We start from the raw sequence: 19,116 nt of genomic DNA on the forward strand, positions 1-19,116 counted from the left end.
CTTTTTCTATTTTCTTGTGCATTTTTGCTTTTGTATGTGTATTTTGATGTTGAACCTTGTGTTGTGGATATGTATGATGATTTTAGTTAAATTTTTTTTTTATTCTCACCTCATTTATATTTAGAGCATGTTTGGATATATATAAGGATAAAATTAAAGTTCTTTTGACAGTTTTTGAGAATTTTTCTACTAAAACAAGTTCTATATATATTTTCAAGCAAAAAAACCTAACTCCTAAAAATACCTATACCTTGTATTCAAGAACAGACCCTTATCAAGTTAATTATTTATTAAATTAAGTGTTTAATCATTAATAATTGTTTTAATCAATATCCTTTAAAGGAAACTTAAAAATAGTAAATCACAATAATAATTTTCCAATTCAGGGGAAACTTGTTTCCATTGTGTTTCTAATCGAGATACACTCCAAAAAAAATATATAGCAAGCCAAGAGTAATCTCCCACAATGTAAACTTAGCAATCCAAACTTTAGAAAATACTACAAGAACAACATATTACATGTTTGATTAAGCAGAAAATATAGCAAGCGTACTCATCAGTCACTCTCATCATGCCACTGTATCCACCCCATCACTGTGACAACCATCATCTATTTCCGTAGCTTTCCTCTGTACGGTCTTATAAGTGTGCCTCTTTGTCAAGAATAGGAAGAGACAGAAATTTAAAGCATTGATGACAGCCAACATCCAATAAAACTTATCTAGACGACTTGAATTTACATCCTCGGCAATCCAACTTTTGCCATTCTTCCCTGCTGTGACATGGTCCACAACTATTATTAGAAAGCTGCTTAAGAAGAATCCTATTCCAAGCACACTAAGATACAAAGCCATTCCTAAGCTTCTCATTGAGTCAGGAACTTGATCATAGAAAAACTCTTGCAAACCAATTGAATAAAATGAATTTCCAATGCCAAGGATCAAGTATTGGGGTATCAACCACATCACACTCATCAAATTCTCATGACCAGACATTCTTAATCTCATATTTTCTACGAAGGCAGCAACAACCATGACTATGACTGAGAATGCTAAGCCAATGCCAATCCTCCTAAGGATGCTGATGCCTCTTTCGTTACCTGTGACTTTCCTTAGATTTGGAACAATAATCCTATCATATATTGGGACAGATATTATGATGGAAATAGAAGAAACGGACGCCATAGAAGCTGGTGGGATTTTGAAGTTGTTGTTTATCTTTAAGTTCATAGCAGCTGCTTGTTTGACAAAGAGTGTGGAGCCATTTGCTATGCATACACCAGTCATTAATGAAGTTAGCCATATGGGAAATACGTTTAGAATAAGCTTTGTCTCCTCCACTCTTGTCACTGTTGCTAATCGCCATGGACTGACTTTCTGTTCAGTATACTTCTCTTCAACTATTGCAGCCTTGTCAAGAAACCTATTCATTAATTAAATTAATTAGTACTACTCTGGCTACTACTATTAATTTTAATGAATTTTAATAGGTATGTTCAACACGTCAACTATTTCATCTATTAGCGAACACAATATTATACACTACCCTATTAATAAATTAATTGACATAATTTTGTCGATGGTGTCCACATTCTTACCTTTTTTGGTGTACAAAGTAACAACGTGATTAGAACCAAGGAACTTATCCATAGTACTCAAAATCCCCACCATTAAGGCAACCCTAATGGGTTCTTGTCAAAGATTTTACTTAATTAGGTTTTACTCTCTTTAATCTAAAAAAAATATTATATAAATGATAGGAATAAACTAATTAATAATATCATTCAAAGAAAATATAAAGTTAATTAGATGATTAAGAAACAAGAAAAAAAGAAAAAAAATTATGAATTTAATTTTTTCTATTAACAAAATTTAATTATATTAATCATTAATTAAATTTATCGATAAAAAAAAATAATATCATTCAGAATTATAAGATGTTCTATGCATGTATTTCTAACAAGGTACGTAATGTACCTGAGCCTTCTAGTATGGCTTAGAAGCCTTCCTTGGGAATTCTCTGACATTGGGACTTCATATAATAAAGCAGGATTTGATGGACAAGATAGATTCCTTTTCCTTATGGCTGCAATTAGGACTTGGAGAATTGGCATGAAAGGGTTTCCTTTTGGCTTCATTCTGTACCTGTAAAAAGGTATCCCCGCATAGAAAGCAATGCTAGTGAGAGCCATGAACATAGTGAGGATGAGACAAGCATCTCCCCAGCTAACGAAGTCCTGAACATAAACAACAACTGTTGTCGCTAGCATCGAAGAAACACTGAGTGTAAAGCTCCACCAGTTGAAGAAAGACATCTTCTTCTTTCGTTCATCAAAGTGGTCATCATCAAATTGATCTGCTCCAAAGCTTTCTAAGCACGGTCTGAATCCTCCAGTACCCAAGGCGATACTGTAAAGGGCAAGAAAGAAAACCAATTTATGAGCCTTGCTTGGTCGGTCGCATATATCATTGTGGCATGGCTTTAGATTTGGGATGAATTGAGACACGGTCAACATGCTTAATCCCTGCTTGACACAACAAGAAATGGGGCTTATTTTCCATGGCAACAATATATTCTTTCCTGTCTCGAATTTTAGAAAAAAAAAATCATGTTAACTAATAAACATAATTAATTTTAGATTTAAATATATTTTTATTCCTTCTAATTTAGTATTTTTTTTATTTGGGTAATTTTTTTAATTTTAATCATTCCAAGTTATATTTATTTTGTTTTTTTGTTCATATAGCGCATTAAATAGTGAAATTCCTTTATCTAAATGTCATAAGGACAATTTTTTTTTACAATAATTAAAAATAAAAAATAATTTTGCAAAAATAAAAAAATACTAAATTATACTAAAAAAAAAAATTTAAGCCTTAATTCTATTAATCATATCGGAAAAAAAATATTTTTTTAACATTTTAGAAATTTGATATCAATAGCATTTTAAGTTTTTTTTTAAAATTATAATTTTAGTTCTCTTTTAATTTTTAATATGTGATTTTGATCTATGAGTTTGTTTTTTTTTTAGTTTACTCTTTTCATAAAATTCATAATTTTAGTCTAAATGACAATTTTACATATTTTTTAATTATTTTATTTTAATCCAATTAAATTTTATATTTAACAAATTCATTTAAGTTATCATTAAGAAATAATTTAATTATTAAAATAATAAATAACACATATACAAAATTAAATATTGATAAAAAATATAAATTTTTAAAATGCGAGGACTGGTGAAAAAATGAGAACCAAAATCAGGTATAAAGAAGAACTAAAATTACAATTAGTTATTTTATTAAATAATAGGATGAAGTTAATTAAGATTTAATTTATTTATATTTTGCAGTAACATATTTGATTTTTTCTTCACTTATATTCAAGATACGAAATAAGAGCTTGCATTTCATGTATATAAACAAAGAAAGTGAAATTTGTTATGCACTGAGATATGTCAAATTGATCAATGACAGGATATATGAAGTGTAAAAGAACTCGTTAGTAAGTTGCATGTAAAAACATATGGAGTACATTACAAAAAGAAAAATGAATATACCTTGAAGTATACGAGGGAAGAAAAGAAGACCATACGAAATCGACCGATGTAGGCATCACCAAGAAATCCCCCAATCAGAGGCAACAAGGTTGTTGCTCCTTTCCAGCAGTTTACATTATTGGTTGCTGTTTTTAGGTCTTCATGCATCACTCGAGTCAGATACATGATAAGATTACTTGATATCCCAAAGTAGGTTATCCTTTCACTAAGTGCAATTGCTGCTCAAAAATTGAAATAGAATCACCAAGTTATGCTCATATTAAACACATTTTCTCATATTTTTTGTTATTGTTAACAACAGGTTTCTAAACTTGACCCTTGAATTGTTTGTGTGGCTAGTGCCACTAGTCAATAATAATATAAACCTTCCAATTAAGTTCCCAAGAGTTTGTTACTTGTTAATTGGCATGCTTAAACATATTTCAATTGTTTTATGAGAATGAATAAAGGTTAAAAATGAACTATATATGAACCAATTGATGAAACGAAATGACATGTTTTTTGTTGTTGTTGGAAACTTGAATTGAAATAAAATGACGATAATATAGAGAGAGAACTAGTAAACAATTATGTTACCAAGGACAAAAAGTGAAGCTTTCCATACACCTGTGGAAGCACGGAGAGGGACTCTTTCCTTGTAATCCACAGATGCATCATGCACCCATTTCTCTTCATCACTTTCTTCAATTCTACCTCCCTTTCTCTTCTCCATTTCCTGCTCCATGTTTACAAATTGAAGGTGTAATAGGCTATTCACCTTTTGATGGTGTGTCACATAGACAAATGAAATGGGTGGATGAAATCTATTGTTAGTGTGGCCTCATTATAAGTAACATTTAAAATGTAAATAGCGAAGAGAATTAATTGCTACATCAGTTTGTTATGCTTTGTTAACTTGTTGGAATAGAACCAGAGCATGCTAGTGAAAGATAATAGGGCGTTGCAAACATTACGATTATGGTTAATTACTTAATTTCTCACTGAGAATTTTACGGGCTAATTTATGATTTCAATATATCATTATTTCACACAAATAAATCTCTCAAGCGCAATTTCTTAACCAATCATATATAGGCTATACAAGCATGACTTATATACAAGCGAAAAAACAACGCATTTTTGGTCCCAATGTAACTTTTAATTTACAATTTGTTTAAATATATTTTTGTTCCTATAAGTTAATATTTTTTAATTTTGATATTTGTAAGTTTTTTTATTTATTTTTAGTCTCTATAAATTTGTGTTTCTTCAATTATTATCCTTCTAATTTATTTTATTCATTTGTAGTCTCTATAAATTTGCATTTTTTTTAATTTTAATTCCTCTAACTATGTTTTTAAAATTTTAATCTTTGTAAGCCTAAACTTATAAAGATTAAAAATAAAAAAGTAGAATTTTATTAAAGGAATTATATAAAATTTAAAAAAATACAAATTTATAAAAACTAGAACTCATCAAAACAAATTACAAGGACCAAAATTTTAAAAATACAAACTTAATCACAAGAACTAAAAATAATAAAAAAAACTTACATAAATTAAAATTAAAAAAATGTTAACTTACCAGAAACCAAAATCACATTACATATTAAGTCTTTGCAATTTTGATCTTTCAATTTGAAAATGTACAATTTTAATCTTTTTTTAATTAGATATTATTTCAGCCTTCTTAAAAAATGATTTAGAAAATGATGCAAAAGTGATTGATGGAGAATTTGAACCGATAACCTTCTTTAATTTATGTAATCTTTTTTTAATTAGATTATACTTTTTGTGTCTTCTTAAAAGTCAAGACAATAATATAAAAAAGATTTAATTGTACTTTTTACTCCTATTTTTTTTTATCAAATTTTATGTCCAATAAATTAATTTGATTTATTTTATCCTCAATTTTTAAGAGACTTACGAATTTTATCTTTTTTCATTTTACTCTTAACGTAATTGCACTTTTTATCCATAATTTTTTATTTTATTGACAAAATTTTCGCCTAATTTTTTTTGTGTTTTGGTGAATTTTACTCCTAACTTTTTATTTTTTGATCAAATTTTATGCTCAACTTTTGTGTTTATTCATGGATAAATGACAAGATAAAATTTACAAATTTCTTTGAAGTTGAGGATAAAATGTGTCAAATAAAAAATTCTCCAAGAATTAAAAAGTTGAAGCTAAAAATGCAATTAAAATGATGAAAGATTTTGATTGTTTCATTCTCACCCACTTTAGAGACCGATTAATCAGTCGCAAAATCTTATATATTTTAGAGACTGATATAGTCAGTGGCAAATTTATCAATTACATCCGGAAACATATCTGCGACGGATTAGCGACGGATTATAGACTTAAAGACTTAGCAACAGATAAAGCGGTTGCAAAACTAAAAGCTAAGCACCAAAAGTCTCGCGGTCGCTAAATCAGTATCTATTTGCGACTGATTTTTTCAGTGACAAAATTTGGTTGCTAAATCTATCTGTTTTGTAAATTTTCATGTTAAATAAAAGGAAATTTCAAGTAATATACCAAATCAAATGTTGAATTCAATCAATATATACACAAATTAATTATCAGTTATCAATAAATATATAAAAGAAATAGAGAATTTTGGTATACATATTTTTGTGTTTATTTTATTCCAATAATCGTATCTGTAAATTACAATTTCTTTCTTGATATTTTATTCTTAAAAACCACACACAATTATATAATCTCCATTTTCTTTGTTTTTTTTTTTATAGAAAATGGAGAGTCGGTCTTTTCCTTATAAGTGTTAATAATACCTATAATACTAGTGTAATAACATTGTGCTCCACATGGGTATTAAGATTACCATATGTTTATATTTATTTTATGAAAAATATATATTAAATAATAAATTATATAATTTATTTATAAAACATTTTTAAAAATTTCAGTTATATAAATGTATTAATTATGTATTATTTGAAACTAGATTTAACATTTTGAATAATTTTTTAAAAAAACTATATATATTTTTTATATACTACTATAGTATAGTGTTATGATTCAAAAAAGGTTTTGAGTGATACTGAGTTTAATCCTCTTAAGTAATGACTTGAATTTAAATATTGTAAATGAAAAAAAATATAATTAAAAGGAAAAAAATCCCACAAAAAATGATTTGTCAAATTTTTCAACAAAGATGATTCGTTAGTGAAGAAAAATTAGTTGTATTCAATAATTAATCACTGCAATAGAATATCTATGTTTTATCTTTTTTTTATAAAATGTTATAAAAATATATATACCTAATAACTATATATAGTTTTGAATTTTTTTAACTGAATATTAATTGCAATTATTTATGTCCTTTTAATTATTTTGAAGATTGAAGCTATAACTTAATTTGTCGTATATTCTCTTGTGTAACTTCGATATTATTTTAATGTTTTATATTATAAGTATTTAATATTTCATTTACCGTAGCTTTAAAAAACAAATGAAGTTAATTTTGAGTAATGAGGATAAAAAAGCAACAACAAATAAAACAATTAATATGAGTACTTTCATTAATTTAACATAAAAAGCAATTATCTGTTGATTTACATTTCCATGAATATTAGAGATAATCCAGTGATTTATTATATGATGAATTTTGTGTAATTTAAAATAACGAGTACTTAGTATATATAACAAATTCAAGGATGATCTGAGGTATCTTGAATGTTTTTTATATTCATAGAAATTGAATTCAAATACCAACAGATTTATAACATTTACTATTTAAGAAATCGAGTTAGACCTCCTTAATATTATAGAAAGTTAGAAACAATATGGGATCTTTTCTGTTTAAACTTATTTGTACGTTTTCAAGCTGATGAATGGTCTCCAGCCGGATTTTAGTTTCAAAATATATAATTCTAAGCCAAACAAAGCTTAGGTGGCTTCTGCAGTGAAATCCATTTCTTTCAACTGTACTTTTTTTCAATAAGTATTAATACAACATAAGATATTTTACTTTAAAAACATTTTTAATTAAAATAGAAAATATTTAAAATTTATTTTATTTATGAACTCTCTTGTCCACACACATACACTAAATTATATATGTTGGAGTAACTTTTGATTTCAATCAAACATCTGGTTCTGTAAATTGTAAAGGGCCAGATGACTAAAGCAAGTAACCAGCTTGGAGTAGTACGTGTAGTGCTTCACAACTTCAATTACATAGCGACTTTTGCACTTCATTGAATTAAAAATTTAAAATGTCGTGTCTTGATTTACAAGAGATTCCCCATGTTCTTCTTCCAAATTGCTAAATGCATCCTTTTCATTTTTTATTTGTTTAGTAACATTTTTTTTCTCTTTTAGTTTCACAAATTCAAATACCGCCTCCTTTTCATCTTCATTTCACTTTCCACGTTGTTGTCCTTCCGTTCTTATTCTCTAGCAACTCTCTTTTGTTTCCCTTTTTTCTTTCTATGATTGTTTGACTCTTCCTTTTCTGACAACTTTTTTTCTTCTCTACGACTCTATTCTCCAGCAAAGCAATATACAATAGAAGAGAAAATGTGTTTTAGTGACATATGAAGTCGGTCGCTAAATAAACCCAAGGCGCTAAGCCATTTGTGACTGTGTATTTCGGTCGCTGATGAAAATGAGCTCATTGCTATCATATTTGTCGTGCATGTTGTGGGTAATCAACATAGCAACCAATACATGGTTGTGAATTCGGTGGCTGAAATAAAATACTAAAAATAAAAAATCAGTCTGAGATAGCTGAATTAAATTATCAAAAAATTAAAATTTGATCTTTGATTCAATTGCTAAATTCATATATTTTTATTAAAATGCTACTTTTTTCGCCTCTATTGTGGTCTCTGAATTGCCATTTTTTTTTAATAAAAGTAGCACACATTAGTAATCAGCTAATTAATATCTTTACCTATTAATTTAATGAATAAAATATGTTTTTGTACCAAATTAACTAAGTTCTAACTGAAATTAGTACAAATTAATATAGTTATCTTGGCAATTAGTTTTATAATTTTTGTAAAAAAAAAAACTTACTCTGGTACCTATTTAATAAATTTCTAACATTACAAAATCCACTAAATTAATTAGTCAAACTATTAAAATGGGCATGAAATTTAAAAGTTAATGTCCCTAAATTCAATTGACAAAAGTACAACACAAACTTTCATATATATATGGTTCCTCTCATGCAGAAGTACAAATTTCAGTAAATATAAGGGGAACAACTTATTACCAATTTGATTAATCAGAAAATATAGCAAGTGAGATACATTCACTCTCATCATGCCATTAATATTGTGTCCACCTCATTACTGTTACAACCATCAATTTCCGTAGCTTTCTTCGATCTGTACAGTCTTTTAAGTGTACCTCTTTGCCAAGAATAGGAAGAGACACAAATTTAAAGCATTTATGACAGACAAAATCGAATAATACTTATCTAGACGACTTGAATTTACATCCTCGGCAATCCAATCTTTGCCATTCTTCCCTGCTGTGACATGGTCCACAATTATTATTAGAAAGCTGCTTAAGAAGAATCATATTCCAAGCATACTAAGATACAAAGCCATTCCTAAGCTTCTCATTGAGTCAAGAACTTGACCATAGAAATACTCTCGCAAACCAACTTGAGAAAAAGAATTTCCAATGCCAAGGATCAAGTATTGGGGTATCAACCATAACACACTCATAGTTTCATGCCTAGTAATTCCCCCAACTGTTAAGAATTCATGTCCAACCATTCTTAATCTCTTTTTTTTCTACTAAGGCAGCAACAATCATGAGTATGACTGAGAATGTTAAGCCAATGCCATTCCTCCTAAATATGCTGATGCCTCTTTCATTACCTATGACTTTCCTCATAATTGGAACTATAATTCTATCATATATTGGGACATATTATGGTGCCAAAAGCTGAAACAGACTCCATGGAAGCTGGTGGGATTTTGAAGCTATTGTTTATCTTTAAGTTCATAGCAGCTGCTTGTTTGACAGTGTGGTTTGCTGTGCATACACCAACTACTAATGAAGTTAGCCATATGGGAATAACGTTTAGAATAAGCTTTGTCTCTTCCACTCTTGTCACTGTTGCTGATCGCCATTGACTATCTTTCTGCTCAATATTATTTTCTTCAACTATTGCAGCATTGTCAAGAAACCTATTCATTAATTGAATTTATTAAAGTTAACTTTCTTCAACTATTTTAAACACAAAATATTATATACTACCACAATAATAACTTAATTTACATTCTTTTGTCATGCCAACAGTTTTACTTAGGTATTACTCTTTAATCTATAAGTCTAAAAACTAACTATATTTCATATTCCTATATATAAAAAATTATTCTTGTCTCCTTTTTGGCACACTTTAAATATTTTAAATCAAAGAGATGAAAATTCAAAGAAAAAAAATGTTAGAAGAACTAAAATTGGATTTTGAAAATTTACAGAAACCAATATATTTTCTTCTAAAAAAGCAAACTATTTTTTTAATCCAGATCACATATATTTTTTAATGAAAGTAATCTTTGTTCGAACTGACTGAATTAACAATATAATTCAGAATTATAACAACATACTCTATGCATGTATATCTAAAAAAGTAATGTACCTGAGCCTGCTAGTATGGCTTAGAAGCCTTCCTTGGAAATTCTCTGACATTGAAGCAGGATTTGAAGGACAAAGCAAATTCCTTTTTCTTATGGCTGCAATTAGGACTTGTAGAATTGGCATAAAAGGGTTTCCTTGTAGTCTCCTGTACCTGTAAAAAGGCTTACCCACATAGAAAGCAATGATATTTACAGCCCTAAAAATAGTGAGGATAAGACAAGTCCTCAGCATAAACAACCACTGTTGTCGCTAGCAGCCATGCAACGCTGAGTGTAAAGGTCCACCAGTTGAAGAAAGACATCTTTATTTCTTCAAAGTGGTCATCATCAAATTGATATGCTCCAAAACTATTTTTTTTTTATTTTTTAAATTCATCATTATTTATTACAATGTCTTTTATATTATTTTATTGCTAACGAAAAACAATGACTTGAATTTTCTTTGTGGACTTTTTATGATAATGTTTTCATGAATTTTGAGATCTTTCGAATTTTCTTTACAAAAAATTTCTACAAATTGTGTTATCAATTTGGAAAAGAAATGATTATTTTCTTATATTTATTTAAAAATCCGTAGAAAAAATTAATTATTTTATGTATCCTCATTCAAATTTATTTTTTTTGTAAAAAAAATTGATTTATATTACATTTTTTTTTAAAAAAGAAGTATTTTTATATTTTTTTAATAGCAAATAAAGGTATAATAATCGTAAAAAAACTGAGTGTCATTAATATAGCAGAAAAACAAATATTTTCATACCATAAAAGACAAATGATTAAAAAATCGTTAATATTTGAATAATATAATTTAATACTTAACATCATCCACAATAAATTATATTATAAAAACAATCACATTTAATTTATATGATATAATCATAATTATAATTGGGTCCCTTAAACATTTTTTGGTCAAGTTGATCCGCCACTGTATATCAGAGCTTGCATTTAATTTTATAAACAAAGAAATTGAAATTTGTTATGTGGCCTGAGATATGTCAAAGATATGCAGTATATATGAAGTGTAAAAGCACTCGTTATGAAGTTGCATGTAAAACTACATATGTAACATTGACAAAAAGTAAGATGAATAGGGAAGAAAAGAGGACAATATGAAATCGACCTGTGTAGGCATCACCAACAAATCCCCCAATTAGAGGCAACAAGGTTGTCGCTCCTTTCCAGCAGTTTACATTATTGGTTGCCGTTTTTAGGTCTTCATGCATCACTCTAGTCGGATACATTATAAGATTACTGGATATCCCAAAGTGGGTTATCCTCTCACTAAATTCAATTGCTGTTCCAAATTGAAATAGAATCACCAAGTTATGCTCAAATTAAACACACACATATAACGGAGATATTAGATTGATATGATAGTTACAGAAGGAGAAAGAAAGAAGAGAGAAGAGAGTTTACGAATTTGAATCTCTCCCGATTGATATTTCTACAAAAATTAATAAATTAATATTTTTTGATAAAAAAAATACATAAATAAGTATTTTACCAATGACAAAAGGCGAAGCCATGTACCGGTGGAAGCACGGATGGGAACTCTGCCCTTATAATCCACAGATGCATCATGCACCCATTTCTGTTTTTCATTTCCTTCACTTTTCCCTTGCTTTCTCTTCTCCATTTCCTGCTTCATGCTTACAAATTGAAGTTGTAGTTTAAAATGGTCTCTTCACCTTTTTATTGTGTGCACATATACAGACAAATGAAATCGGTGGATGAATTCTGTTATATTGGTGTGGCCTCGTTAGTGATCACATTTACGACTAGAATGTAAAAAATAGCGAAATGACTTAAATATTAAATGCTACTAGTACTTTGTTCTTCTTTATTAACTTGTTTGAACTTGAAAAAATAGTCAAAGATACGTACTAAGGCGGTGCATGACAGTAAAATTATTTGTTTTTATTATAATTCTTGCTGTGAAGTTTGTTCGTCAAATCTAACTAAAATAATTATAGGGATTAAAAAATTGAAAGGACCAAAACAAAAACAACCAAAAGTAAGGGGACCAACAAGAAAGCCAACGGAGTATCCCGCTGCACTTAGCCCTAGTCTACTTAGTCAAGGCCAAAATAGCCGACAAGGCCAAAAGTTTCACATAAAAAAGAAAGCCAACGGAGTAAAAAAAAAAAAAAAAACTTAAGATACTCTAGCCAAAATCAAATTGAAGATATGTTAGATGAGGTCGAGCTAAAGATAAAAAGTTTATCCAAAAACAAGGAAAATATACTCTAGCCAAAGTCAAGTCAAAGATATCCCACTCAAGGTCAATGCAAGTTAAAGATGCACTAGCCAAAATCAAGGTAAAAATGTCCTAATTAAGGTTGAGCAAAACATGACATCCATATGAAATTACTCTTGTTGAAATCAAGTTGAAAATACTCTAGATGAAGTTGAGTTAAAAATACTTTTGTCAAGGTCAAGCTGATTGAAGATGTTCTGTAGCTAAAGTTGACATCGAGCTAAAAATGTTTTGACTAATGACGAGCTAAAACAGTCTTAGCTGACCCTAAGCTGAAAGGCTATGTCTAAGCGAAGTTAAAGATACTTTAGTTTAAGCTAATGTTTAAATGCGTTGGCCACTAGTTCATTTGCTGCAAGTTTGATTTTTCTGGTATCCATTAGGGCACTTACAGTGTTTAGAGAGGTTTAATTTTTATAAAACTTTGACTTAATAATTGTTTAATTCCTATAATATATGGTTATTTTTGTGTTTGTCCTCTTAATATTGATTGCTTTTGTTTTAGTCGATCTTCTCATTTTTTGGTCCATATAATTTTTTATTTTTCAATTTTAGTTCCTACATTTTTTCGGTTAAATTTGACTGAAAAACCTAACAACACAAACCATAATATATATATATATATATATATATATATATATATATTTGAGATGAAAAAAAAAAGACGAAAAACACAACACTCAATATTCATAGAGACTAAAAAGTTATTTAACACTTAAAAAAAAGATATTTTACTTTAAAATCATCTTTAACTGAAATTAAATTTATAAATTAAAAATATTCAAAATTTATTTCATAATTTTCATTGAACTCTAGTCCACACACATTCACTAAAGACACGAGAAGATAGTTAGACTAACTTCTGATTTCAATCAATGGCCGTACATATCTACAAACAATGAAACTTTTGGCTTTGTAAATTGTGAAGAATCAGGATGACTAAAGCAAGTATAACCTTGGAGTACTAGTGCTTCACAACTTCAATTGCACAGCGACTTTTGCACCTTGTTGAATTAAAATATCATTATCATGGCTTGATTTACAAGATATTCCCCTCTTTCTTTCTCATGCCATTATATATGGACCGTATTTTCTTCTTCCAAATTGAAATCATATTCTTTTCATAAATTCAATTAACTTATTTTTTTCTACCGTGGGATCTAACTTAATTCAACAGGAAATATGAGTTATGATAGATTCCTTAGTATTTGCTTTCAATTTCTAGTGATAAAAAAAACACTTATTTCTTACACCATATATGATCTAATCTTAAAACATATAACACTTAAGTAAAAAAAATAAAAAATCCAGATGTCTTGCATATATAAAGTAAATCACTATATTGTTACAATAAAAGAAAAACGTTCGCCATCTAAACACAAAAAAGGAAAAAAAAAATTGATTTTGTTTCCAAAAAGGATTTAATTCGTACTCTTCAATTCTCGTGTCACATATAACCTCAATTTTAGTTTTAATTTTAAAATAAATTGAAAAGTACTTAAACTGCTTAACGTTTATCCTTTTAAATTGTCTGTACTCCACTAACTAAAATTCTTCTACTACAAGTTTGTTCGAGTCAATGCATCTAGATGCATCAGGGGCAGGCTACTTGCAATCGTTTATTTTTTAGTAGGGAGAATGAGAATTTGAAGTCCTTTTCTTATGTTACAGATATTATTTTAAAAGGAAGGGTAGGGAGAAGAGTATCAAGATAGTACCTTAAATTAAAGTTATACAAAAGCATAAGTTCTCTCGCGTGCCAATTTATATATAGCTTTATACTTTTGAGGATAAATACTATCATAATCATGGGACAATCTTGCTATGAGAATATTTATCCTCAAAAGTATAATGCTAAATATCACTAAACTTATATAACTGTTATTACTTATTAATACAATTTTCATTAATTATATTAAAAAATGATGGTTTAAATATGCTTTTGGTATTTCAAAATATGACATTTTTATTTTAATTCCCATAAGAATTCTACTCATTCTGAATTCCTATATTTAACAAACTAAATCAGTTAGAAATGAAAAAATATATATTATTTTGTAATACTTGAAAGACTAATTAAAAAACATATGATTTTTAAAAAAAACTTGCGGGAACTGAATATTTTTAATAAAAATATTATAAGATTAAAAAGTAATTGAATTTATATTTATTATATATATATATATATATATATATATATATATATATATATATATATATATATATATAATATCTAAAAGATAGCTTTTTTCTTTAGTTAATAAATTGAGAAGAAAAAAATGAAAATGTTTAAAACTTCCACAAACACCCACAAATCTATCTAGTTCATTAATATCCTATCTTCCCACACAATTACAAGTTCACGCGCACAAATCTATTTAATTCACACGCACATTAATTAAAGAAAAAAAAACATGAAGAAGAAGATGAATCAAATTATATTGGTATAATTTTGACAAACTATTATATTGTTTTATAACTTTCAATTGATCAATATTTCTTAGAATCTACTATTAGATTGAAAGTTTATTTCACATAAACTATATATACAAAATTTCATATTAATTCTAAATTATTTGTTGGCTCATTTGCATAAATTAAAATTGATGTAATATAAAATTTTCAAAATATATTAAAATATGAATCATTTGATTATTTTTTTATTGTTGTTCAATTTTGATAAAATTAAATATAAACAATCTTGATAATATATAGATATAATAGTGATCAAATGACATATTTGGTCCTTAATTTAATTTTTTTGTTCAGTTTAATCTTTTATCTTTTAAAAATTTTACTTTGATTTTTTATCTTGATTAAAAGATTCAAAGTAGTCCTTCTGTCCATCTAATATTAACACCAACACAATAAAGATATTGACAGTTAAAAATTATCACAAAATGTAAACTTTTTTCCTTCACTACCCCTATCTTTTTCCCCAATCTTCTATCTAATACACTTAATTTTCTCTTTTTTTCATTAATCATATCTCTCATCTCCTCCTTAAACCTAATTTTCTCTCCAAAACTCCAATTTTCCTCTTCAAATCTTTAGCCTCACTTTCGACCTACACTAATTTTCTTGAAGTTCTCAAGAATTCCTTTCACTGCGCTCAAGACCTCATCCTTATTCACGTCTTCCTTCAATTTCAAGAAGTTGACTCGAATTGCAGAACCAAGCGATGGAATGAGGTAGTTGGTGCTAAGGTCATCGGCGATCCAATCTACGATCATGATGTTGTCGATTATGGGAAACATGTTTCCCTTGACAACTTTTGATTCGCTGGTTGGCAAGTGTACCAATTCGCACAAGTAGTATAAAATAGTAAGACCGAGTATCGTATCCATAGGGAATTTATTTCACTCAGACACTATACATCCAGTATGAAAACATTTGTATAAACTGAAAGTAAGATAAAGATCAAGTTGAATTTTATACTAAAGTCTATTTGAATATAAACCAAATATCTAGGATTTTAGAAGTGAAAACAGTCAAGTAAAAAGCGTTGGGTCGTTCTACTGAATTTCTCTTGATGTTATTATGTATTTTCTCTATTTAACGTTATCCTAGTGTTCTTATGCTGAGAAATTACTCAAACCAAGATCCCTCTAGTGAATGAGCCTAAATCTCTTTAAACTTCGTTCTTGATCCCTCAACAAACTTAGCCTAAAAGAGTTATATTAAGTCTATAGCATAATATGAACTAGATCATTGTACTTCATTCTTAGACATACAGATTTCTAGCTTGCTCTACCAAGTTCTAAGACTTTAAAGCATTTCCCAATGCTAAAAATCCTAACTGTACATGCAAATGGGTGATCAAGTCACAAGCATGTAAAAATAAGCATAGATAAAAGCAGTAAGCATATAAAAATAACATTAAATAGATAGTGAAAGAGTATTGCATCAAGGGTTCAGCAGAACTTCCCAACCAAGAGGCTTAGCCTTCCATTACAAGAAATATGCTCTCAATACAAAGAAGGAACAAAGTTTAGTGAAAGAAAATGGCAAAGAGTGGTTGAGGATGTCTTCTCCAACTTCTAAAATCCTAACTTCACTCCTCTAACCTAAGCTCTCTTAGCTGCTCTCTTTTTGTCACTTCAGCTTTCCCTTGTGCTCTATTTTTCGACTCTCTCTTTTAGTTTCCGCCAACTTCAGTGTTTTAAAGACTCTTGAACGTTTCAGCTTCCGAAGGCTCGCCTAGCGAGACTTGCTCACTAAGCGAGAGTAAGTAAATTTTGGCTTAGCGAGCTGGGCGCGCTAAGCGCGAGAAAGGACAACGACCTCGTTGGGCGGGCTGGTTGCACGTTGGGCAAGCACATCTATAACTGATCCTCTTCTAGGGTTTTCCAACCCGCTAAGCGAGTTGTATGCCTTGCTTAGCGGATGCCACTCGCTGAGCGGATCTGCCTCGGTTAGCGAGTCATCAGCTACTTGAGCCTTCTATTCTTTTGGCCTGAAACTGAAGTGGTTTCAACATTAATTCACAAAATGAGAGTATCTACTATATAAAATCAGACTAAACATGAAAATATGTATAATTCCTAAAAAAAGAATCATAAATTGGAGGTAAACGGCCAATTCCGTGCAAATATCCAATACAAAACTAAGTCGTGAATAGCGACTAACAACAAAACTGACGTGGCTAGGGTGTATAGAGTATACTTCGAGAACACACCCTTGTAAAATGACTGAAGTCACACTTGTTCAACCTCCTCCAACCGGACCTTCCTTTTTCAAAACTATTATAACATGTTAAGATGAATTTGTGATTTGGGGTTGAGGGTTCTTGATTTGGGGTTGTGATTTGAGATTCTTGATTTGTGGTTCTTGACCTATTCTAGGTTATGTTCTTGTTCTGGGGTGTGTTCTTCATTTGGGTTCTAGATTATGTTTTCCATCTAGATTCCTAGATGTTGTTCTTGCGTTTACAAAATGAACATGTTTAGAGGAAAAAATGTATTTTGTGGTGATTTTTAGCCACCAATAAATTTATATTTTTAATGATGCTAGATTTATCCTAATAGAATGACTACTTTGAACCTTTTAATTAAGATAAGACCAAAGCAAACTTTCTAAAAAATAAAGGACTAAACTGAATATAAAAAAAAATATAAGATAAAAGATCAAATAAATCATTTAATCTACAATAATTTGTTAAGTTATATCAATATAATTTGATTTCTCCTAAAAACATTGATCTACTTAGTTTTATTGCCCTATATATTTGTACGTGCACATATAATGTTTTTATTACTAAATAAAGATTAATACAAATTATATATTGAATTAAATATAAATAATACATACGTGGATAAGAGTATTATATTGACTTAACTATCATTTTAAAAAATTAATATTACCAAATATTAATAAGAAATTTTTAAGAAATGTAATAATTTGTTTTGAATTAGATTTATCACACACATAAATTAATCTATTACTTTATTTACTTCATTACTATCATTAGCAATAGATCTAATTTTCTTATCATGATGAACACACATTTCTAATTTTAAGAAAATAATAAATTACCAAATTAGTAATTATTTACTGGAAAAAATATGTTTTTATAGTCTTTATACTTTTACTTTTTTAGTTTCTGAAGTTTTATATCGTCAAATTTTGTCCCTATGCGTTATTAAAAATTCGTCATGAGGATTTTTTTTATTTTTAAATTAGTTACAATGACATCAATTTTTTTTAAAAAAGAAGTTATTAAAATGTCCCACAAACACATCAAACCTTAATTTTCAATGCTTCATTCCTGTCTTCATTCTTCAAAAGTTCATGTTGCATATCTATGATTCCTCATCGATATTTGTATGGGATATGGGATTTTCCAAAAATCTAGGGTATGGGTCCGTACGCTTAATACAAATTCTTAAAAATAATACAATATGCATATATTGACATTAGAATTTAATATAAGTGTTACAAATGATGAAAAGAAACACAAATAAGCATAATTTATAATATAAAATGAAATGAAATTAAATTCTTCAACATGGCAAAAAAGTATTTAATAAAAAAATTGTAATAAATAAATGTTCGACTAAAATTTATGACACCTAAACATAACTATGATATCACACATAAATCGTCTTAATCTCATCATTTTTTTGTCCATAATCCTTAAAAAAATTTGTCTCCAAATTTTATCCATCAAGAGAAAGAGTAACAACTTCAAGAATTTCACCCCCTTCAAGTGGATCCCATTCATCTCTACCAATATCCCACATTTGGCTGTCACCCTCTTTATAACTCTTACTCTTTCATTATAAACAGATAATATTTTTAAGGTCAAAGATGCTTTTGATCCTTAATAAATACTCATTTTTTATGTTTGCTTCCTAATTAATTTTTGCTTTGCATTCAGTCCCCAATAAAATAACAGTTTTATTTTTTATCCTTGATGTTTTGATTTAGTCCCTCATAAATAAAAAAAATTTGTGTTTATTTCCTACTAAATTACCAAATTTTGTATGTTTGTATTAATAAAAAAATGGGAAATATTTATCATGGAGCAAACAAAAAATTTGCTAATTTATTAGGGGCTAAAAATAAGTGTCAAGGACTAAAAACAAAATTATTGTTTTATACAAAAATATATTAGGAAACAAATACAAAATCGAATATTTATTAAAGATCAAAAGCATATTTAAGTTTAATTTTAATTATTAGACTTAGAA

General features: G+C 28.4%; 1 protein-coding gene and 1 pseudogene across 2 annotated transcripts; both read right to left on the reverse strand.

Annotated features, from left to right (window-relative positions):
- Positions 1 to 354: 354 nt before the first annotated feature.
- LOC100794418 (protein NRT1/ PTR FAMILY 5.6) lies at positions 355 to 4,656 on the reverse strand. 2 transcript variants are annotated; one of them, XM_041006889.1, is made up of 4 exons: positions 4,166 to 4,656; positions 3,560 to 3,777; positions 1,977 to 2,524; positions 355 to 1,422 (listed from the first exon to the last, which is right to left on the reverse strand). In XM_041006889.1, the coding sequence occupies exons 1-4, from the start codon at positions 4,281 to 4,283 to the stop codon at positions 570 to 572; spliced, it is 1,737 nt and encodes a 578-aa protein (XP_040862823.1). In that variant the 5' UTR covers positions 4,284 to 4,656; the 3' UTR covers positions 355 to 569. The 2 variants fall into 2 exon arrangements, with proteins under 2 accessions (XP_040862823.1, XP_006591362.2); XM_006591299.3 differs by having other exon boundaries at positions 4,136 to 4,654.
- A 4,077-nt stretch (positions 4,657 to 8,733) lies between these two features.
- Positions 8,734 to 15,681, reverse strand: LOC102668912 (protein NRT1/ PTR FAMILY 5.7-like; annotated as a pseudogene).
- Between the last annotated feature and the right edge of the window lie 3,435 nt (positions 15,682 to 19,116).

The sequence above is a fragment of the Glycine max genome, chromosome 11 (genome assembly GCF_000004515.6).
Source record: "Glycine max cultivar Williams 82 chromosome 11, Glycine_max_v4.0, whole genome shotgun sequence".
Taxonomy (NCBI): domain Eukaryota; kingdom Viridiplantae; phylum Streptophyta; class Magnoliopsida; order Fabales; family Fabaceae; genus Glycine; species Glycine max.